Here is a 23,410-nt window from a genome sequence, read left to right on the forward strand (position 1 = left end):
CATTCACAATATTCAAGAGCTTTGCCCTGTACTTGAAGTCAAACAGGCTTTACTTTGGTGATAGTGTAACAGAATCTTTGCAGACATTTTTAAGTTAGAGAGCATGTGATAACTTCAAAATTAAGGACAAAACCAAATGTACCTTCTTGATTATGATTAAGGAAAGCAACCAAAAACCTGACATAGCACTCTGCTACTCTCTCATGTACCATTTTCTTTTTCTCAGTTTTAATTAGGTTAATGAAGTTAAAGAATACAGAGAGCCTGCTGTTGAGAGCATACTCATAACTGTATAGACGCTGCTATAAACACATCACTTTGGTCACTGTCAGTAATGCCACCATGATAACTTTATTACACTCTCAAATTAATCATATCCTCATCCTTAAGGAGGCACAATTTAGCCATGTGCATTCAAATATGCATATAAACATCCAAAAGGGTTACCATAACAGTTTTTAGTAAAAAACCTAATGTACATGTTTTGCCCTAGCACAGCTATATTCTCCTTAAAAAGTACTGTATGTATCAAACATTTAAGGTTTATCCCATCACTGCCAATTGTCTTTGAAGAGCTGTCAAATACCTCCAACTTTAATGAATGTCAGTACAGTCTCAAGAAAAAGCTCTCAGCTTTTTAAATGAAGAAGCTTACTACATTCTGACATGAAGACAACATGCCATTAACAAGTAACCCTTGTGTTAACTGCATTCTCTCAGGAATTACATAAGTTCCAAACCCCATGTGAGAATTCATACCCTGCATCAAACACAAGACTCGCTACTCAGGTAAACAGAGAGCATTTGGAAAGGTCTGTCAACATCGATACTTTTAACAGCTCCTTAAAGAGGTAACGGTGCAGATTACATACAAGCTCTTTGCCTCAGCGTAACACACATTTGAAATTAAAACAAAACATGGAAGACCAATATCTTTACATTTTATTCTTCAGAAAAAGAAGAATCTTAAAGAAAGCATTTAGTAGTCCACTTGTGCTTAAAATATTCAATGCATGAGAAAGCCAAAAGAAAAAAAATACACATTTTTGTACACCATGATCAAAAAGATAACATTATAAATTTTCAGAAATTGCACTGTATTTAGAACGCTCTCTAGGATCTGCTCCACTTCTACGTATGGCTACTGAGGCTGCCTGACAGTTCCTTTTCCACTTTAATTGCCAACCTGTGGAGGCCCTTCAGGGATCAGTGATGTGAAGAAGGTTGTGATAAAGGACCAAGCAGAAGCCATGAATCCAGGCTGCTGCTCTGTATTGCCATCTTCACCTGCATCGTCTCCGTTGTCTTCATCAATCCCATCATCCATAAGTCGCTCCTTTAAAAACAGAAATTGAAGCAATTCAACTGCTTCTTTTCAGAATTCTGACACAAGGTAACCAGCAGTATCTTCCTACATTAAGTGACTTCACTCAGAACAACTTCCTGAAGTAACTAGCATGAAGAAAGTCTGTGATTGCAGTAGAGACAATCAGTAATGGTCAGACTGGAGAAATAAAGAATTTAAGCAGCAGGCACAACCTGAGGACAATGCTGAAAGCCTTCTGGTTAAACCAACTCCATTCCACAAAAGATGGCTTTCTGTCCAGGCACCACAGCATACTTCACAATATAATACATAGGAGTCTCAAAAGACATGTCTGCCCTTACTCACCATCTCTTCAAGATCAGGATTATTTGCATGTTGCCCATCACGGTTCACTTCTGCATTATTGGCTGCCTGTTGTTGGCCTCCCTCTTGCCTAAAGGGAAACCATCCAGCTTGGTGTCTATGTAAGAAAGCGGAACAGTTGAAAACCTCTCTTTTGAAAGGAACAAAGATTTTTCTTCTACAGCTAACTACTGCAGCAAATTCTGTAAGTATTTTCAAATTAATGAGGTTACATCTATTTTTCTGTATTTCATCCTTCTAGACTGAATCGCTATTCTTCAATGTCTGCATTAAGGTCTTGCTGTTCACAGCCCTCAGTTCCAGAAAACAAATAATGTACCACAATTGGGTGATTAAATATGTAGAATACGGGTGTCCGCCCCCTTTTTAAGTACTGGAGTTAAGTAAATTTTCAAAGTCATCCTTAATTTTCTTAGTTTAAATTCAATTTGCTGTGGAAAAAAGCAATTTCAATTTCAGCTAATGCCTGAATCACATCACCACTGTAAATAAAACAAGCCTCTCCTACGTTTCCAAGCATCTATATTCTGATTTCAATTACCTTACCGGTATGAAAGAACAGTTAGGACTGAGACTACAATGTAAGGAAACTCTCAGTGAATGACATCAGTCCAAAATACCAAGCATTACTTCTGTTTTCCACTTCTATTTACATCATTAAGGTACCTTCATATGCAAAAGGAAGCGATGACAACAGCACTGCTATTTCTCAACTAAACACAGAACGTGCTTAGGTCTTTATGACATGTAGTTAAAAAATTTTTACATTTCTGTAATTCTACCAGATCTGGTACCCCACTATTACAGTACCACTGCCTTAACTCTGCCTAAGAAAACTTACTGCACACACTCTATACATTATTTTAGAAATATATATGAGCTTTGCTCTGCAATTGATATCCAAGCAATAAGTTTAAGTTTATGCAAGTATATGCTTGACCTATGAGCTTCCACCCCTCACACCCCTGCTTTCTAAATTTTCATTCCAAAATGCTACATTTCAACAATACTGATCAGTTATTATCACCAATATGTAAGAACATTGTTTCAGGTGCAGGAGGTATCCAACTCAGTGTAAAAACGTTTTGAGAATTACTTTCTTCACATCCGTTTCTCTACTTGTTCAAATTCATTTTTTTAACAGACATATCCTACTGTAAAGTAGCAGTGTGTAAATTTTTGCACATGGATAACTTTTTATTTTAAATGGAATAAACATTAGCACCATACTCCACATCTCAGATCTGCAGCTATACTCAACTGTTGTACTCACAAATAAACCAGCAGCATGGCTCCCATTACCATGACAAACCGACTGAAAGAAGAATAGAAGTATACAATGCTCAGAAGAATTGCTGCTCTAGAGAACGTGTACATCCAGTCCAGCCAGTCCCGGTTGAAGTCCTCTTCATTCACTACTGGGCCACCCTGTGCATTCATCTGAACATTTTGGTTTACAGGCCTGTTTTCCTGGACAGCTACATTTGGCACTGCTGCAGGCTCATTTGCAGGAGCGTGGTCTGAATTTACAGCCTGGGCAACTGCAGATCTCGCTGGCTCAGTGCCGGAAGTCACTTGGGCTGAAACAGCAGCTTGGCTAAAAATTTAAACATAAACCTGGTTTGTCAAAAAACATGTACCATAATTACTAAGCCTGTCTTCTTTGCTACAATACCAGATGTAATACATGTCAAAACAAACTGCATTTTCCTGTAGAGTATTATTTACTAAGACATTAATTTAATTCTAGTCCAAGACTAGATTTCATAATTTGCTGGACAAAACTAAGTCCAGTATCAAAGAGAGTATAAAACAGAGCTAGACAAAATAAACACTGACATTTTAAAGCACATTTTTAAAAAGTACTTATTATATTCTTTTCACCAGTGGAGCTCAGTACTAAGATAATGCAGACTTACTATTGCATGTAGTACTGACGTACATACATCTGTTGCCACCATATCATCTGTAAGGGACTGAATGCAGGATACACAGAAAATCCAGCAGGAGCACCTTGGCCTGGAAACTGGTTGCCTATGTTGCTAGAAAACGATTTAAAGGAAAATATTCAGCTCTGAATTGTGACATTTAAAAAGCGTGCTAGTATTAAAAAACAATTAAAGTAGCATTTCTCGTCTCATTTGTTCCCCTAAAATAACACACTGAAATAACATAGTGAGATCATCCAACCAATTCCAAAAAAGCACTATATTTTCATAAAATAAATGAATAAGCGAAGTTATTTCCATAGAAAGAATATTTGCTTTTTTACTTAGTATGTCACTAGCTGCATCTCTAGGACAAAACAATGCTGGACATTTTTCAAGACTGTGCTAATTGCAGAAATTCTTTCATACCATTCCTTTCAAATTCAGAGGTCATCCTTAAAGGTCTACAGGAGATCTAAAGGGAAAACTTACTATCTTCTACAGCTTTCTTTTAGAAGCAATACCTGAAATATCACTGTGATCAGAGACCTGAAGAAATAACATAAGCAAAGCAACAAACTAATCTTTCAGATACAGCTTCTGAAGATTGCAACTAAGAACATTGTAAAGGATTTACTTCCCCCCCTTCAATATTTTAAGCATATCTGATTCTGATTCACATGCAAGAGAGATAAAACTCCTGTACATAAGTTTTATGTTTGGATTTGTCTGCTATTAGACTTCTTATCCTCTCTTACCTCCTAGAGCATATAGCATGTTTTGGCAAGATTTCCAACTCTTTCCCAAAAGATTTTGATGTAGTAAACCAGGACATCTTTCAGGACAGCATGAGAGTATAAAGCATGAAGAAAAGTTTATTCAGACTGCAGGTAGCAAAAGCTGAGACTGCTGTAATTGTACTGCAGACTACACCTGTTCCCTAAGTAAGGCACTCCCTGCAAAGATATCACCAAGAGATTTCATTAGTCTACCAGGCATTCAGATATTCACGACATGCCCAGAAAGAAAGATGGGAGGAAGACAATAAAATCTTTTTTCCATGTCACACATGAATAAGTATTGCACTGTAATTCTGGACAAGAACCTGCCATGCAACTCCATGACCTCTGCTAAAACTGTTGTATTTGCATTTAGCCATAACCTGTTCTGGCAACAGTTTAGGGGGGGAAAAAAAGAAGCAAAAGTACTTTCCTGATACCAAACACAAACTGAGACAGTCGCAGGCATTATTCAAGGTTTATTTCAAATATTGAAAGAATTAACTAGTAGCCCAGCTGATAATATTTATTTATGCATAATTAATGTGTTGGAACAGCAAGGCCATGGAGCTACTGTTGAAAAACATTAATCATGATTTACAGTTGCAAGCTAAAAGAATGTGTTTTTCTATCTCTGGAACTGGCATACACTTGGAGATATAAGACTCCTCCACAATTCCCAAAGCATTTGACGTCAAAATGTAAAGATGATTCAAATAATCTACATGAGTGTCATTAAATACTGTGCTGAGAGAAATCACTGAACGGTGTCTCAATTTCAAGCAGGTACAGCATCAGATGGGGTTTTGAACAGGCAGGACCACTCACTTCCACCTCAGTCAGCTAAAAGCAGCACTACTCAACTTGCCTGGGTGAGTTCTGAAGGAATTTGCCACTTCCTTTTCTCACATACAGATTTTAGGGTTCTTCCTTGTAACTGCTATGTTGACCTCAAAAAAAGTTGAGAGGCCTTAGGCTAACAGCTTGCTCTCACAGATACATCTTTTAGAAATATTACTGGATTTGAGCCTTGCCTTTCTTTCAAACTCTTTTGAAAGCTGCTTTCTTGATGCCTTAAAGCTTAATAGTAGATTAAGAAGCCAGTCAAGAAAAACCACAGAAGTTCAGTTATGTCATGCTCTTTTCTTTCACATGATTTCTTTCACATTCAAATATTGTGGTGGTTTCTAATTTTTTTTTTTCCAATAGCTTTTCTAGAAGACGTGACTTTTTGAGAAGAAAGACTTAATTTTTCAAGACTTGGCTCCATTAATTGAGCAAAAGTAGACTGGCTTACAACTGCCTTCTGGCTTAGAATGCTAACTAGTATAGCAGTATTTTCTTCACTCATCAAAAATCAAATGGAGGCAGATGTTGTCAATTATACAGCTATTACAGCTGCCACGATATTAAGTTAGATTATGAAATTCAGAAACAACTCTTTACACTGTAACAATGTACTTCAGTGAGAAGAACCTCCAAAAAGGGAGAGGATCTCCTCAGCAAAGCAAGGCAGCTTGCTGTTCAAGGAAAAAGTAAAGTAGCACAGTACTTTCTCCTCATCTTTTTCCAAAAGGGGGAGAAAGAGGTAGGAAGCAGAGTATATCAAAAGAATGGCAGCAACAGTGTAAGAACAGAGAAGCAAACAGGATCTGTACAGGCATTCCAAGACTGGAGAACAAAGCAGAGCAGACAACAGAAGAACAGTTGGATAAGCCAGAAAACAGTTGAAATGGTAGAGGTAGCTTCAGAATATTCTGAAAAGACACAAAGTGCTTCTCATGATGGCTAAAAAGCACAAAACTACTTATTTTGGTCTGTGGAAGACACCCAAAGCAGCACTGAATTTGAAAGCAAGGTTATCACACAGATACTGCTCACCACTAGTGAAAAAAACAAGAATTTTTATTCAGACTTAAAAGCCTGGGATATCAACTTCAGGTGGTATTTCAGTATCCTCTGCTATGATACCTGCTACTCAGAAGAAAATACGGGGCAAAGGTGACTGATGCAGCAATGTATTTATGTGCCAGGATATACTGCATGCTGTCAGCATGTCATTTTGTTGTTTGCTTTCAAGCATTACTGTGTGCACAATACAAAAGCATTTCACTAGATGGGCCACCCACATTTGACAAATGATTCCACTGCCTTGATGTCTCTTGTCTGTTTACTGTTTCCAAGTGCTCTCCAGTCTGAAATGTGAGCCCTGTCAGGGCTGAGCCCATAGTGTTCTGTTGGTACCTGTGCAGCACAACCTGATCCCCAACAAAGTCCACAGGAGCAGACAATGCTGTGCTTGCTCCCCACAACTAAAGAATCACTTGGTACATACATGAACTACTTCCCCAGTCCCACCTCAAGTTTGGATTTCTAAAAAACAGCGTTTGCAGAAGCTTAAAAGCAACAGAAGGTTTTAAATGTTTTCCCTGTAATACTTCAACAATCTGAACTAAATGCTGTTTTCCCAAAGTATGTTCAACTCTCACACTGCAGCTCTAAGCCAGGAACTGAAAAAACATCAAAACCGTAATTTAATCATCTGACATCCACACTACTTATTTGTGCAAGTCAATCAAGCATTGCAAAATACCCAAGGAAACTGCCCTTACATAAATTTTCAAACCCCTGGAGATCTTTCCCTATCAGTAGGGCCTATATTTCATCATGCAGCTAGAATAAAAATTGTTTAGTCATGAAAATAAAAGAAAAATCAACAAAGTAACACCAGTTTCAGCTATGAATCTTCATTTTTCTAGCAAGTCTTGATCTGCACATAAATTACATTAAAGCTAGATCCCCATTGCCTTAAATGATGTTTAACTGACAGCTAAAAAAACAGAGGGAATTTCTTACTGCTGGAATATGCAGCAGAGCCTAAAAGCAAAAGCAGATGCATCTGAAAAGACTACTGAAGCATTAAAAAGGGTTCTTAAAGGAGCAAGCAGAATCCAGCAGGCACTGGGCACAGATTATTTCAAGTTGAGCAGAGCCAATACCCAACCGTCTACAAAGATCTACTTCAAGTTCTGACAGCATTCCATCAAAATGCTTTCAAAAAAAGGCCTAGGATTATTGAGGTTTATTTTGGCATTTCTGTTCAGATTAGGAATGCACTCCTGGAAACCTCCAGTCACTTGCTCTTACTACAGTTCCGTTTGCAACACAGAATGATCTTGGAACACCATCTGGATTCCTTCTGGATTACACAAAATTGAAATATGTGATTTGGGTGCACTGCCAATGCACCACAAACACAAACAAGACCCTATTCCAGCTAACTAAGCTAGAAATAGTCCAACTAGGACTGAAACCCCTGAAATATGTACAGTCATGTCAAGTTCTCAGCACTTCTTTCAGTCTACAAAAAGTCTATTCCTCTCAATCCACATTATATGCTAGACATAGCAAGTCACAGTCTTCGTATTTTTAATGTAAGTTATTCCTTCTTTCCAAGACTGCAATGTCTCCCAAACTGACACAAGTTAATTCAGCCCAAAGACTAAGTAATGGTTCTGCTGTCTTTTTGAAGTCCACAGCCTATTCAGTCTACCACACTTTACAAAAACTCAATCAGAATATGTCTATGTGAAAAGCTAATTAGAAAAATGTTAAAACTTCTTACAGATTAGTCATTCACACAACACATAATAAATTGCTTCTGGAATTAATTCATTACACCAACAGCAGTCTTGACAGTCAACCTGGTGTCACCTAGCTTTGTCAGAAGGGCAAGTATGACCACGTCATACCGAAGGTGCATTCAGTCAGAATAACATAAGCCTCCGCCCATTCTTGCCAGCAGATAGTACATTTCAGATAATTAAAAATTAACAAACTCAAGATGAAAACTTGCATGAAAACTAGCAAGAAGAGGAAAGTCTAAGTTAACTCTAATGAGAGCATGTAAATTAAACTGAAACTGCTATGTTTTAACAGCTCTTGGCATCTGTTTTCTTCCCAGCAACAGAAGCAATGTTACTGTTAGCACACTCATGTTTTAGGGGTTTTTGTTTCAACATTCTCCGAAGTAGGTTTCTAGAATCTATACAGCACTGGGAGAACACCTTGTCAGAAAGGAAACTTGAAAGTGCTCCCTGAAGAAATGACAGGTATCATCTCAGAACACACCATCCTCCTGTTTTCCCCTTGGAAAAAGCTACTACTACTGCTGCTGTTAACAAAAACACGTTTAAGCAGCTGCTAAGGTCACATGGGTTAAAATTCCTAAAGCTGCTTTTTAAGCATAAACGACAGAATTTTAATAGTTATCTAGATTTGGTTACCTTTCACTGGTATGTATGAAAATCCTTAAACATTCTGTTGTAGATACACAAGTACTCAAAACACCTGCATATCATTTCTACAGTTGAATCAAATATGGAGAAATTAAGAATTACATCTCTTATGTGTTAAAAAAAACTAGAAACCATCATATTCTTCTAAGAATTTAGTGCTGATTGCTAAAATAAAGGACAGAAAAGACAACCAGAAGAAATAATTCTATCAGTTACATTACTAACTATATCCACAAGACATACTAAACCTTCACTTGTCCAAGAAAATTGAGGGCAGGAGGCATAAAGAAAATATTAAAAAATCAGCCTAAAGGAGAGCACTAAGAGCACATCCCCTTTGACTGACTCCTGGCTAAAAACACTAATTTTCATATGAAAACTTTTCTAATGCAACTTATGCTTCAAGGTGAACTAGGCAAATGGTTTTCCAGACTGTGAAAGAAACTTAATTGCAACTGAACATTTAAAGCACTGTAAAGAGTATCAAAGAGTGAGGATTGCTTCAGTCTCACTTACCCTTGCATTAAATAAGGGAACTGGTGGCTTGGCATGGGATTGCTGTGTGCTTGTGGAAGATTACGATGCCTCACTCCATCTGCACTAGTGTTCAAAGACGTAGAAGCTTCTTGGTTTGTGGGTGAGGCAGCAGCTGATCCAGAACGGTCTAAATTCTTAAAAATAAATAAAATCAAGGTTGTGGATCTTTGGCACAGTTATAAAATTTACTACTGTGTCTTAAAAAACTACTTTCTTTAATGTTTTGTCACAAGTTTTAATAAGAATGTAAACACTGGGTAAGTCTTCTGTGGTTTTATTGGTTCTGGCAAGCCTTAGTAAAAACAGAAATTCAAAATTGCACTCAGGTGCAAGAGGGGAAAAAAAAACTTTTCAGAAAGACTCAACACTTGATAGTTTCCAGAGAAAACCACAAGTCATTGGGAATCATAGTTTCAAAAAGCTGAAGCAAACTAAAAGTTAATTGAAAGAATATTTAGCAGGAACAAGAATTCTAGTGGCTATTGTTAACAGAAGTTAGGATATGACTGACTTCAGAGACAGTGGCTTAAAACACCATTCCTCCATCCTTATCTATAGTTACCCCTTCTACTCTTCACCCTCTTCACTGTGCCAGCTGCCAAATGCAAATTGCTGCGCTCACTGCTGGAAGGAGGCTATCACTGAGAATAGGGAAACATCTAGGAACTATTCAGGCTCCAAGGAACACACCTGCAACCAATGTCAGACCTCTGATACCTGGCTTCTAAACTGTCACCATAACAAGATTACAATGGGCCATTGAGATGCATTATTTCAGTTGTAATAAATCCCCAAATCCTGTTGCTAAGAATTACTGTAGTATTTACTTAGTAAAAAATCCTCTTTAACTTTGACAACTCAGGAAGTGAGGAGGTGCAATTACTTAAGACATCTATACCACAAAGAACACAAGAAAAATTTACCACTAGACAGTGGAGGTGGGGAGGAATAAAAATAAAAAACAAATAGAAGGACAAAGGCTATTCAAACTTTGGGTTTAGGCTGTTTCCTCCAAAGTATTATGAACTTAGCACTTTGCAAACTGCCTGCTTTAGGCAGTCATTAGTACAGTCATTCAAATACTACACTGACAACTGATGTACACAGCAATAAAACACTTGCCAAGCAGGCCGACTTTAAACAGAACTATAAATACAGCCTTTGAAAAGATGTAGCCACAGTCCCCTCTCTACCATTGCTTAAACTGCTCGTGTTTCTGACTGTCACACAGCAGCCTGACACAAGCCCTACCAACAGCAGAATGAAGACAGCTTCAAAGGGCATTTCCCATACGCTGACAATCCACACACCTCAGATGAAACATACCTACACTGGTATTGTACATATCCCTTTCTGACTAACCTTCAAGGGCTGGTTAGTGATACTGCCAATTCTGGAAAATAAAGTTCAACACTGCTTTTAAAACACAATACAACCAAAGACCATCATTTTTGGAGGGTGTGAAGAGGGGAAGGCTCAAAACACCATAAACAAGCATGCTCTGTAAACAATTTAACTAATAAAAGTGTTAAGAACACTTCCTACTGTTGTCTGCCTTACGGATGCTACAACTAGCTCCAAGTTCATCCATAAACACTGGCCAATTCCTGTCAAACAGAAAAAAACCTGGCCATGTTCCTCCTTTATCTCATGAAAATGGCAATATTTTGACTGTCTCTCTTAAATTTTCACAAAGTAAATCTCAACTAGTTGTTCTAAAATTCTGAATACATTCCGCAAATTCTGCCGAAGATACAGGGACATGAAGAGAAAGGAAAGTGTACTTTTCAATACAGTGTTAAAAAGAAAAGGTAGCTTGAAAAAAGTAGTGCTTTATCATCTAATAAACATAAATATTGCAATTTGAAAAAAGGTCATCTTTTAAAATAAAATCCTTAAATAATCAAGTCTAATTGTACAAATTCGTATGGCATGCTCTACTTTCCACACACCATTTTACAGACATACATAAAAAGTTAAAAGATAAATTAACTGCAAGTTTCCTCAGAGTAGAAGGAATTCATGTCCTGTGTATGAAAAAACTCACTGAGCTACTGCTGGAGGTTGACGCTCCGTGACCTTCTCTACTGGTGCTGGGTTTTGGAGAACTTGGGGGTGTCCGAGACGTACATACCAGGTGAACCATATGATATTCATCTTGCTAAAAATTAAAGAAATCAAAGAGCTAAAGCAACAACATTGGAGAAACTTACAAGTAAAAAAAAAAAGGCTTCAAAAATTCACAGTTCTAAGCACTATAGAAACAGTATACAAAAGAGACCATAAAGCAACACTTGAGTCCAGAACAAGAGAATCCTATTGTTTCACACAAATGTCTTCTTAGAAGCTGTCCACAATAACATATGGAACATGGACTTTATCCCAGTTTTCCCTAAAGCTGTAGTATAGCAGAACCAATGGAAAAACCCCCAGGAAAAGCATGAGGAACTGTATCACAAGCTTCAACTATTATTTTGGAAAAATCTCACAACTTTTACAGGGCTCAGTTTACCTAAAGTTAGGAATGCTTACATTTGCACTGAAGTCTATGAAGAGTGTTATTGAATAGAGACATCAGGGTACATGAAAATATAGGCAATGGAATTCCACAAGCAGACCAAGACAAGAACAATGTACCAGCCATTGCATTCACCACTGCATGTTAGGCTTGAACTAAGCTTGGCTTAAGCCTGACATGCAACTGAAGGGCCCCTGCAGATATTCCATACTCATGGAATGCTATTCAAAGTGCTAGGTAGGGCTTGAGTATTCCCTAATATTTGAAAATGAGGAAGCAAAGGTATGCCACCACTTGAAGCTATGTAGCAAGGCCATGCCAATTCTGCTGGGACATGCTCACCCCAAATCTGAAGGCCATAACTTCAATCTGAAGCCATTTCACTGTACCAATAAAACACTCCCTTACATGGCCATAGCAACACAACAGCTATGCCTGCATATCTAAATTGCACACTGCAGCTTCCTCAGTAACTAAATTTTAAACAAGAGGAGCAACAAAAACACCCCTCTATCCTCTTCTGAAATCAGCATAGTGCAGGCAAGCTGCCATTTTTAATGAGATGACATTCAGAAAATCTGCATTTGGAGGGGTTTTTTTAAACTATATATAAATGTGCTATAACAGCCATTTACCCATTTTTATGGTTTTGATCTTTAGAAATCGAGAAAACTAGATAAATGCTTTTATACACCACTGTGCATTACTTCTAGCACAGCCAATGAACACTCAGTCATTTAAACTCCTCCTCATGAAACGGCCCCTAACCCCAAGCACAGCCTCACTGCTACATTAAGTGTAATTTCCTACCAGTCATTGAGAGCAAGGATCAGAAAGCACTGAACACAGGTAATCAGCACTTTGGCCACGTCAAAAGCCTTTAACCTAACTAATCACCTTCTTCCTAGATAAGGATTTATGCCCCTGGGAAAGGCAAGGAAAGCTGGACATACCACTGGTTAGCAGGCAGCATACAGCTTTATTCAATGTGGCAGTTTATTGTAACACACTTCTATTCCTATGAAAGGTGTTGGACAACACTGTGCTAGAAGAGTGTCCCAACTTCCAGCCTTGAGGCATTTTGTATCCGTGACATGACACTGGTGAGTACCAAGGAGCAAGTATCGCACAGCTAGACTCATCGATTTATTAAGTCCTCAGATAATATTAGGAATTTATAGATAATCCAGTAGGAAGATTTTGGCAGAGAATGAGACTGAATTTAAGTTTAATCATATTTTTCCAAAAGCTCTCAAAAGCTTTAGCACAAAAACTCCTCTTCTCCCAACACAAATTTCTAACTTTGTGCTTAAGACTGGTGTGTTTCCAAATTCGCTGAATTTCTTTAACTACACCCAACTGCCATTATGATATTAAAGTATTATGCCAATACTTTGAAGTCAAGTACAGCCCCTGCATGGTGAAGGAAAACATTAGTTACAAAGTTTCTCATCTAGCACATGAACAAAATTTGCAATCTTGTTTTCTAAAGCTAGTGTGTGGCAAGTAGGCCAAGTGAATTTAAGGAATTTGGATTTAATTTTGTACTTAGCAAGCAAAACTAAGCTTTGAGATAAGTTCTATAAGTACTTCCTTGAACATTTAAGCAGTACAGGGCATACGCTGGTTTGCAATACTCCAGCTTCCATTTTCTAGTAATCCTGTACATAGTAAACTGCAAATATTTTCTTTGGTAAGAAGTTTAATCCCATTTAATAAAATCTATTTCAGAATAAAGATTATTACGTGTTAGTCTGCTGAAGCAATACTTAAGACTCCTCTGCATCTGTTTCTCCATCTTAATACTGAAGTTCAGGTGCCCACTTTCACTAAAGCACCATCCACATTTGGAAACTTTCCTCCACAGAGGTTTTAAAATGTGACCCACACACTCTTGCAGCCTGTAGATTAATTTTTACCTCAATACATTACAGAAAACTATCCTTACCGACAGCCAGGTACTATATTATGGAGTTCATATATTTCATAGGATTACAAACTGTACAAGGACCCAAGGCATTTCCCCAGTAACAGCTATTGATTCATCCTGAGCTGTTTACAAAGAATTTAGACAACTCAACATAAAGCATCATGCTTCCTGTCACCATCAAAATTGAAACAAAAGTTCTTTAAAATCTACCCTAAATATCTTGTTCTACACATTTTTAATAACTTCCCTAACTTAATGAAGTCCTTATTACTTGGTATCATCAATCCAAGCTATTTGAGCCAGTTTGATAAACCAAGAGCATGTATTTCAAGACTTCCTCCATGAGATGTCACACATATTCAGAACTGGGATCTAAATGTTGACTGAAGAATCCAAAATTAGACTAACAGGATTATTTGTTCCAATAGGAACCAACAAAATTTTTTTTAAAGTATGAAATGAAAAGAGCAAGAACCAAAGTTTCAAACATCACTGGAAATGGTTAACAGCTGCCAAATTAAAACCAAGGAAACAAAGAGCCTCCCCAGGAAATTATTCAGGAATTGAGAATTCTTGGTTCTCCATAATTAATATATTACTGTTTATCTGCTTATACAAGTTCCACTTTTGACATAAATTCTGGATTTAAACCTCTCTGAGAATTTAAATGATGTCACAAATGAACACAAATATGCTGTAAAATTCCATTTATGTGACAGTGGTAACTGTCAAGGCCAGGTTGGAGCTCTAAGCAATGGAAGGTCTAGTGGAAGGTGCCCCAGACCAAAGCAGGAGGGCTGTAACTTAGAAGATCTATAAGGTCCCTTCCAACACAAATCATTCCATGATTCTATGATACAACATATCACTTGCTTGGGACTTAGCATAGCCTACTTTCTCTCCCACCAATTGGAAACACACCTCCTCAATTCACAAGTATCATAATCCTACACGCAAGTCTTACTTGAAAATACATTTTCCAGAACATATCAACATTATATGGTTACATCTCTCAATACAACAAGGACAATTTTAAGTTAAATAATACAAATCTAAATTCCTATTTCCAAAAAACAGGATTTGATCAAATATTGTATGGTGTTGATATAAAGCTTACTTTTCTGAGAACATCTTTCAGCTGCAGATGATCAGGAAGCAGTCTGCCAGAATACACCAGTCTCTGATCCTTTGTAGACTAGGAGATGGGGACAAAGAAAGGAATTTAGCTCTTTTGCTGCTGCATAGGTATATAGCTGGAGACAAAAGGAATTTTCTCATCTGCAAATGTTAAGTCCAATCACCAACAGACAGACTTAAAAACATTTCAGCGGCTTCACAAGTCCAACTCATAAATCAATTCTGAGAAAGAATTATGCTATTAAGCACTCAGCAAGAGTGCTGTAAAAATTAACAACACTTAAGGGTAAATGCTTGTCGGGAAAACTTTCCAGTACAAAAATTCCCATCTTTCAGTGATTTGTTCTTTACCCTGCTCCTGGTCCCAGTCACCTTCTGAAAATATAGATGGAAAAGTGGCTGGGGCAAAGAAAGTTAGCAGAACAATGGAATGCCAAATAAAATACACAGACGAGCACAAATTTCAGTCTTTTTCAACAAGGACTTTCTGTTATTAATCCTTGCCACCACCCTGAAACCCCTTGCAGAAAAAAAACAAACCAAAAAGACACAAAACCAAAACCAACATCATTACAAAAAACAAGAAGGAAAGCATTAAAAAGCAAGAATCAGCAAAAGCTTTTTTTGTATGGTAGCCATCCAACTTCAGTCAGCTTTTTTCCTATTCTTACAGTTTCACAGTTTAAAACAATCTAGTGTTGTAAACAAAGACTTTTTTTTAACAAATTATATACTGTTCGTATTTTACTAACTTTGGACTATTCCACACAACAGAAATAATAACACAATTATTTGAAAGGAAACCATTTTAGGTCCTACAGTAAGATGTCCAGTACGCTAAAACAAGGAGCTTCCTAGGTCAAACAAAATAAAGAAAAACAAACAAACGCTAAACGAAGAAATCTAGCCTAACGCTAGTGGAACAAACATGCATTATCATGAACTATTTGAAGAATTTCTCCATCATGCAAACACCAAGCCTTACACCTCTCCTCTTCCTATCTCAGCCTTCTGCTGCCCACTCTGCAGTCTTGTTCACGCTAATACTAAGACAAATAGCTGAGCCCCAGATCTCTGTGATTAGAAAAAGCTTTCACAAAAGTTTTGACTTTTTTTTTCCTTGCAATAGCCTTCTACAGATCCCAAACAACTTAGCAGAAGATAGAAATGTTAAAAAAATGTTTGGGTTTTTTTTTTCCTTGGAAAAAAAGGTAACATCACTGGAACAAAACAGAGATACTCAATGCAAATAATGCTAATAAGTACTCAGTAAATCTGAAACTTTTTTCCCAAAGCCACACTAGCCATTCATGATTAAACACATTTTTTAAAAAAATAACCTGCCACATACTGTGCAGAAGTGTTTATCACTTCTATTTAAGAGTAATTTTCTCTACTGTTTTGCACTTTTCTGTATTTTTAATTAGTGGCCTCAGGCAGTATTTTTATGTCTCCCAACATTTTTATGTCTTCCCAACTAGGGAACTAGTTATTTGCAACTCAAATTGATAAAATACTGCAATACATTCAACAACAATGTTGTACTATTTCTATTTACATTTAAAACAAAAAAAATGCCTGACTCATATCAGTAACTTCATTTAAGGTATACCATTTTGTTGCTCCCTTCAAGAACAAACAGGCTACCAGCAGATTGCAAGCTTGCACTCTGTGTTTGGGAAAGGACTGAAAAATCAGAATTTAAGCACCAAGATTATAGAAAACTTTAATTTCCTGTAAATTGGAGACTTGTTGCCTTAGACTAACCAGTGCAATCAGAAGAAAAATTTTAAGAATCCTAGTTTCTGGGTCCTGAGACAGATTATCTGGAGATTAATAAGAACAGATAAGCACTTAAAGCAAGGAAAGCCCAACAGCAAAACCCCCTCAAACTCCAAATCTTTAACTCATCACCCAGCATAGCACTATAATGCTGTTTTGCCTGTCTTACTCTGATGGAGCTTTCTACATGGTCACTTTCAATTGTTCTCTTCAGTACCTCATGAACCAGTCCCTCTTCCAGCCCCTCTAATTAAAGTATCTCCTCAAACAAGATGCAAGTTACTTTTAAATATGAGTACGTTACAGAGGTGAAACTGGTAAGATTGAAACAGCCCCTCAATGCGTTTCAACTCCCTACAAAACCACAAAAGAAAAAGTTAAACATATGTTGAGTACTTTAATGGGGAAGACCAGGCCTTAAACCCCATGCTCCTCCCTTCATAAATTAAACAACTACCCGAGAACTAAAGGATTATCACTTGCAATTCTCAGGTTGATAGCCTGCAATTCTGAAATGGACTTTTTTTTTTTTTTTTAATGCAGATGGAAGAAGAGGTAATAGATGTGGAAACACAGTAGTTCACATATATGCCAAAGTAAATGGAAAAGGCATTCAACTCATCCTCTGCCAGAGGAAATTTCACTACCACACCTCCTGCTTCAAGGACAGGACGCTCACTGCTAGCTGAAACACTGAACTGTGATGGAAAAACACCTCAAACCACATAATTAGAGTAGCCCCATTTTCAGAAGAAAGCACATGGCATGAGAAAAAATTATTCTAGACCCTAGAATGAGATGGGAGACAGTCTGCAGATCAAAATCCAAAATGTATGTATTCAAAACTAAGACCCCCCAGAGCTACTGGTCTGGAATTTTTTCCTGAATTTTCATGCAAAACTTCTTTTGCAAGGCTTAGTCCAAACTAGCTATACCCAGCATGTTATCAAACACCAAACCTAAGACAGTGTAGCAATGCTCTGTAGGAACACAGGCAATCTCTGAGCTGCACAGTTGCAGCTACTAGACAGGTATTATTTTAGTTCAATAAGCCTCTCTCCCATTCGTCCATAGCTAATAAAAATCCAGCCAACCACATCTAGTTAGAACTGTAGGCAAATGGGAAATGAGAAATAGCAGTTTTAAATTATTGTTTATGGGTGTATCCAATGCAGCAGTTAATGCACTGAAGGTAGGCTCTGCCAGACTGAGACACCCAGGCTGATTTTACAAGAGCCATGTGTTATTCTACATAACTATTCCATTTAGGGACACTGTAACTGCAGTACTCTAGCTGTGAAAACCGGTCCAGTCAGGGAGCAAAAGTATTGACAAACATCAATCTTAAATAAAAATCACAAACATAATTTAACACCCATCTGAACCTTTTTAGCTTATTCAAGTACTTACTTTGCAAAGTATATCAACTTTAATAACAAGTAAACCAATCTAAATCTGCCTGTATTTGAAATTTGTATGTATTAAGGCAAGTAATTTACACAAATTAATCTGGAAAAATCCCAAACAACACCACCTCAAGACCCAACTTCTCATTTGCCTATTCTAATCACCTCGCTTTCTAAATACTCTTAACAAATTGTAAATTTAATTAGGACACTTAAACACTCAAAATATATCAAGCCCAAAATATACTTTTTGATTTTACTGTACATAGGAGCCATCCTATTAAACACCTTCCTCCTCTCCCATGTTATTACTTTATTTGAAAGGTCCTGTAAAATCAAAATACTGTGTTCAGTTATTACTTTAACTGCAAGTGCAGTAAATCAAAATTAAATTGGAATTACTGAGAAGTTCTCATTAAGAAACCCCCCCATTCTTTAACCCAGAACAAACTTGGGTATGCTGAACTAATCATGTAATATCGAGAGGCATGCTGAGGAATCTATTTTGAACAGAAGAAAGATTTTTCAGGAAACTGAAATTTAACACTATACTACTGCTTAAAGCCTACAGTGCAACATGAAAACCTCTTGTTCATTAAGATTCTTTCCTTTCAGGAGCTGAATTTAGCATGATCATTCACAGGATGAGTAAGAAAACTAGTGCTTCAAAACACGTCACTGGAGGAAATTCTAGTGAGGAGGACAAAGTAGCAATCAGCTGGAGTGGTATTTTTGTTTTCCACAGCAGATAGGCTCTTTCAACAGAGAATTACCCACAGCAATAACTATATTCACAAACTCTCACAACTGTTTAACAGATGTCAATGTACCAGTGACACAGCCCAAGTTGTTGGCTGCTTTTCTTCTTTCTCCAAAAGGCAGAAACCCTTTTTGAAACAAAACAAACATTTTACTTACCTATGAAAAAAAAAAATCAACAATGACAGTAATTTTTCTATTAAATTAGGTGAAAAATAATTTAAAATATAAATGCCACCTTCTTCTGGTGTTTTCTAAAGCCAGGCTGTAGGCCCCACAGGCTGCTGCAGTTCTCTGGAACAAATTTTTAAATATACTGTTCTGCACGACTGCCATTCTACACATATACAGTATTATCACCTATTGCCTATGCTTTTTTCATAGCCCCTTTTAATTGCCACATTTACAATTTAAGAGAAGATCAGAAATAAACCGTATACCCCTCAGAAACAAAAAAAGCTATAGGTATTAAGTTTCAAAATACAGTCACAGCTGTCATACAAGCTGGTATAACACTTGACAGCAGAATGTTCAGCACAATCTCAAGAAAAATAGCTGTTCAAAGAGGAAATAATTTCGGAGGTTGTTCAACTACATCATTTCAAATAATTTTATGAACCAACATCTATCCGTTCTACACCTCAGTGAATTCTCTAGACCGTGTTAACCCTAAGTATATCACTTGTACTTTAGAACAGACAGAACTCTTAGCCAGTGCTCTGGATTTACAAAAGTCAGTCTCAAATTCAGTTAACTGAGATACCTAAATCTCAGTTCCCAAAAAAAAGATAAGTGAAGCATTAGTAAGCATCTTTAGCGATATCGCCTTTCAGGATGCTACACTGCGATCTTCTCACACGACGTAAAAGAGCAGCTTCATGTTTGTTACACTGCCAACTTCCCTGAAAGCAGAGGGCCGGCCATCGCCTTCACGCAGGTCACTCTTCGGCAGCAGGGCTCCTGTTTGTTTATCGAACAAGGCTTAAGGGAAGTCCTGACCGCCTGTCCCCAAGTCGCCGCAGCGCCAGCCTTCCCGACCAGGCGAGGGAAAAGGGCTGGCCAACAACTCACCGGCTTACTGGGGTACACCTTGGAGAGGTGGCACTTCAGCTTGCCCACAGTCCACTCCAGAAAGCAGCTGATGGTCTGGTCGGTGTATTTCTGGTTGGGGGCCTTGATGATCAGGGTCACCGGGTGCTCCACCACGCTCTGGTCCATGCTGCCCGCGGGGCCGGCCGGCCCTGCCCCGCTCTCCTCCTCCTCCTCCTCCTCTCGGGGGACACGACCCTCCAACCTTCGGGGGGCTCCGGGCGGGTTCAGCGGCCGGGGGCGAACTTCCCGGGGGAGCTGGGGGAGCCCATCCCCGCGCCAGCACTCCGGGAACCGCAGTCACAGGAGATCACAACCGCGTCCGCCACGCCCAAGGAAGAAGAAGCAACGCGGCACCCGGAACGCACGGCTCCTGGCCGAGCCCCTCCGGCCGCTGCCGCCGCGTAAAATGGAGGCCGGAAGCGGCGGCGCCGCTGCCCCCGCCCCCCGCCGCTCCCGCCGGGCGGCGCCCGGGGGCGCCCGCGGGCCGCGATGGCGGGCGGGGGTGCGGCCGTGGGCCGCGGTACGGCGTGTGGGCGTTCGCCGGCTGCTCGGGTCGCTGTGCTCATTCACTAGAAGGTCTCAGCGTCTGGAAAGCTGAAATGCTTCTGAGCATGGGAGTCAAAGCTGTGCGGCTTGTGTGTCTTGCCTCCGTCACCGTCGCGTGGGAATGCCGCAGTGTAGTTAGCCCAAATGTCCTTGTTGGGTCATGAAATGCTATTTTATAACCAGATTGGAGGCCACTGAATCACAAAGAATCACCAAATCACAGAATAGTTCGGGTTGGAAGGGATGTTAAAGATCATCTGGTGCCAAGCCCCTTGCCAAGGGCTGGCACATCTTGCAGTAGCACCAGGTCCTCAGAGCCCCATCCAGCCCGGCCTGGAGCAGTACCGGGATGTGGCATCCACAGCTTTCCTGGGCAACTTGTGCCACTGCCTCACCACTTCACTGTAAAAATTTCCCTCCTCGTGAATTTAATCTAAACCTGTTCTCTTTTTGTTTGAATCCATTCCCCCTTGTCTTGTCACTACCTGCCCCTGTAAACAGTCCCTCTCCAGCTTTCTTGTAGGTTCCCTTCTGGCACTGGAATGCTGCAATTAGGTGACCCTAGACTGAGCTTTCTCTTCTTCATGCTGAACCAACCCCACTATCAGCCATTTTTTCCAAGAGAGCTGCTCTATCCCTCTAATTGTCTTGGTGGCCTCCTCTGGACTCGCTGCAACAGGTCCATGTCCTTCCTGTGCTGGGACCCCAGAGCTGGATGCAGCCCTGCAGAGGGGTCTCAGCAGAGCAGAGCAGAGGGGCAGAATCCCTCCCCTTGCCCTGCTGGCCACGCTGCTTTGGATGCAGCCCAGGACACGTTTGTCTTTCTGGGCTGCAGATGCACATTGCTGGGTCATGTCCCCTCTCATCCAGGAGCACCCCCAAGTCCTTCTCCCCTGGGCTGTTCTCCATCAGTTCATCCCACGGCCTGTGCTGATACCAGGGGTTGCCCCAACTCAGGTGTAGCATGTTGCACTTGGTCTTATTAAATCTCACTAGATTCCTGTGGGTCCACTTCTTGAGCTTGTCCAGCTCCCTCTGGATGGCATCCCAGCATCACTCAGCCTGGTGTCATCTGCACATTTGCTGAGAGTGCACTCAGTCCCATTGTTTATCTCATTAATGGAGATATTAAATAACACTTGTCTTAATATGGACCCCTTATGTTGCTCAAGAATTCTATCTAAAACCATAAAATAAGCTTCTGAATTTCCAGGCTAGCATTGCAAACTTTTAGTCATCGATGTGGATTTTCATTTCTGGGAAGAAAATACCTTAAAGGATAACCATCAAGGTGGATGGATAAAATGACAATGAATAAGGGAAAAGTTCAGTTCATTGTACTTCTACTGAAGCTCTACAATAAAATTTTGCCTCATTAACTTGACGAAAATTTTAAAAAGGTTATAAAAACCCAGATTGTCTCTTGAATAAACAAACAATGTTTCCTTCTATTCCCTTCTGTCATCAAACACTGTATGTAGCTACAGACAGCTCAAGAATTTCAGACAGGTTTGATTTTTCCAGTAGATAGTGTCCCTTTAATGCCAAAGAATCAGACCTTTAATTAAGCTGGAGGGAGGCATGAAGAAGTTTGCTAATAAAGAGAGGACCATAAGGAACTCCAGCTTCTGAAGGGAAAGATAAAAAGAAAAGCCTGAAGGAATATCATTAGCCCCCAGGACCTATTTCTCCTGTTTAAATAAAACACGGATGCAGACAACTAATGTTAGAATTTGCAAAAGCAGAGGAAACAGTCCTTATTTTTATGTTCATTGACTTTTAATTACCTTTCTGTACACCTTTGCAAACCTTATGTCTGAGATGTAGCATGAGACCTCAAGCGTGTTCCTACAGCACCTGTTGTCTTTGAGATGGCTTATCAAATTGTAAATGTGGACAACTGGCCCTTGACAGCCCCTTCAGCGACGACGCTTGACATGCCCATACCAGCTTCCCAGTTCCCTCCCTTGTTCTATAAGAGCAATTGTTTGCTCTTGAAATTCTGATCATGCTGTCACTACCAGAGCATGTACTTGGAATTCCTGGGAATTTCCAAGAATAAACTGGAATTTCCAAGAATAAACTAGAATTTCCAAACACCTGGTAAATATTTGTGTGTAAGGCAATGGATCAGCTAGCTGATCCTGGGCACTTGGGAGGATTAATTTGCAAAAATCAAGGCAAATAGTCCATAGAATTTTTCATTCAGAGCAGTTGAAATCTTATAGCTTGACAATTTGGTGGTCTGTAAATACACACAGTATTTCTACAGTGCACATTTTAACTGCTATACAAAATTTCAGACTTGGGATGGCTGAGAAATCTCCTGAGTTAGAACCTGAGGACAGTAAGATCTCTTCTGTCGTGGCATTTTAGAAGCTGCATGGTGTGCCAGCTCTGTGAGCAGATCCTGTACTGTGCACAGGCCCATGGGGGTCAGCATGACACTTGCAACAATCTCATTTTAGGACTAAAACTTAAAACCTTGTAAAAATGGCTCAGCATTAATTTATGCTCCAGAAAATCAGACTCATAGAATTATAGAATTATTTGGGTTGGAAGGAACCTTAAAGATCATTTCAAACCCCTGCCATGGGGGCATAAATGTCTTTCATTGTGGGTATCATATGAGTCTGATATTTTTACATGCAAGAAATTATGTTGTTATTCTTAATACTTCTCTGGCTTGACATACTTTGACACATCCACAGTAATCTTTCTGCATATTTCTATTGTCTGTGACATCTCTGTAGTTCAGAGGAAAAATTATGGTAAATCTTTAAGAATGCCAAAACTTTTCTTTTTTTGTAAAGGAATTCATGCATTAAAATGTTATAAAAGACTGAAGGATCATCTTCTGACTCTTGAAATGTCTGAAGCAGGTACCTGATTTGAGAGTTGGGCCTTCTTATACAGCCACTAGCCTATCCATGAGGAAATTCATAGCCTATGAGATCCTGCATCTCCAAGCTCTTAACTAAGGCACAGAAGATACACGTATAATGAAA

The 23,410-nt window shown here is 39.1% G+C and overlaps 1 protein-coding gene across 3 annotated transcripts; it reads right to left on the bottom strand.

Moving 5' to 3' along the window:
- Positions 1-332: 332 nt before the first annotated feature.
- HERPUD2 (HERPUD family member 2) lies at positions 333-20,313 on the bottom strand. 3 transcript variants are annotated; one of them, XM_064418130.1, is made up of 8 exons: positions 19,836-20,313; positions 14,798-14,875; positions 11,280-11,393; positions 9,212-9,366; positions 3,610-3,732; positions 2,964-3,287; positions 1,673-1,760; positions 333-1,336 (listed from the first exon to the last, which is right to left on the bottom strand). In XM_064418130.1, exons 1-8 carry the CDS (start codon positions 19,980-19,982, stop codon positions 1,175-1,177), a joined length of 1,191 nt encoding a protein of 396 aa, XP_064274200.1. In that variant the 5' UTR covers positions 19,983-20,313; the 3' UTR covers positions 333-1,174. The 3 variants fall into 3 exon arrangements, with proteins under 3 accessions (XP_064274200.1, XP_064274190.1, XP_064274210.1); XM_064418120.1 differs by having other exon boundaries at positions 1,673-1,787; positions 19,836-20,307; XM_064418140.1 differs by lacking the exon at positions 14,798-14,875 and having other exon boundaries at positions 1,673-1,787; positions 19,836-20,311.
- Positions 20,314-23,410: the final 3,097 nt, after the last annotated feature.

Source organism: Passer domesticus, chromosome 1 (genome assembly GCF_036417665.1).
Source record: "Passer domesticus isolate bPasDom1 chromosome 1, bPasDom1.hap1, whole genome shotgun sequence".
Lineage (NCBI taxonomy): Eukaryota > Metazoa > Chordata > Aves > Passeriformes > Passeridae > Passer > Passer domesticus.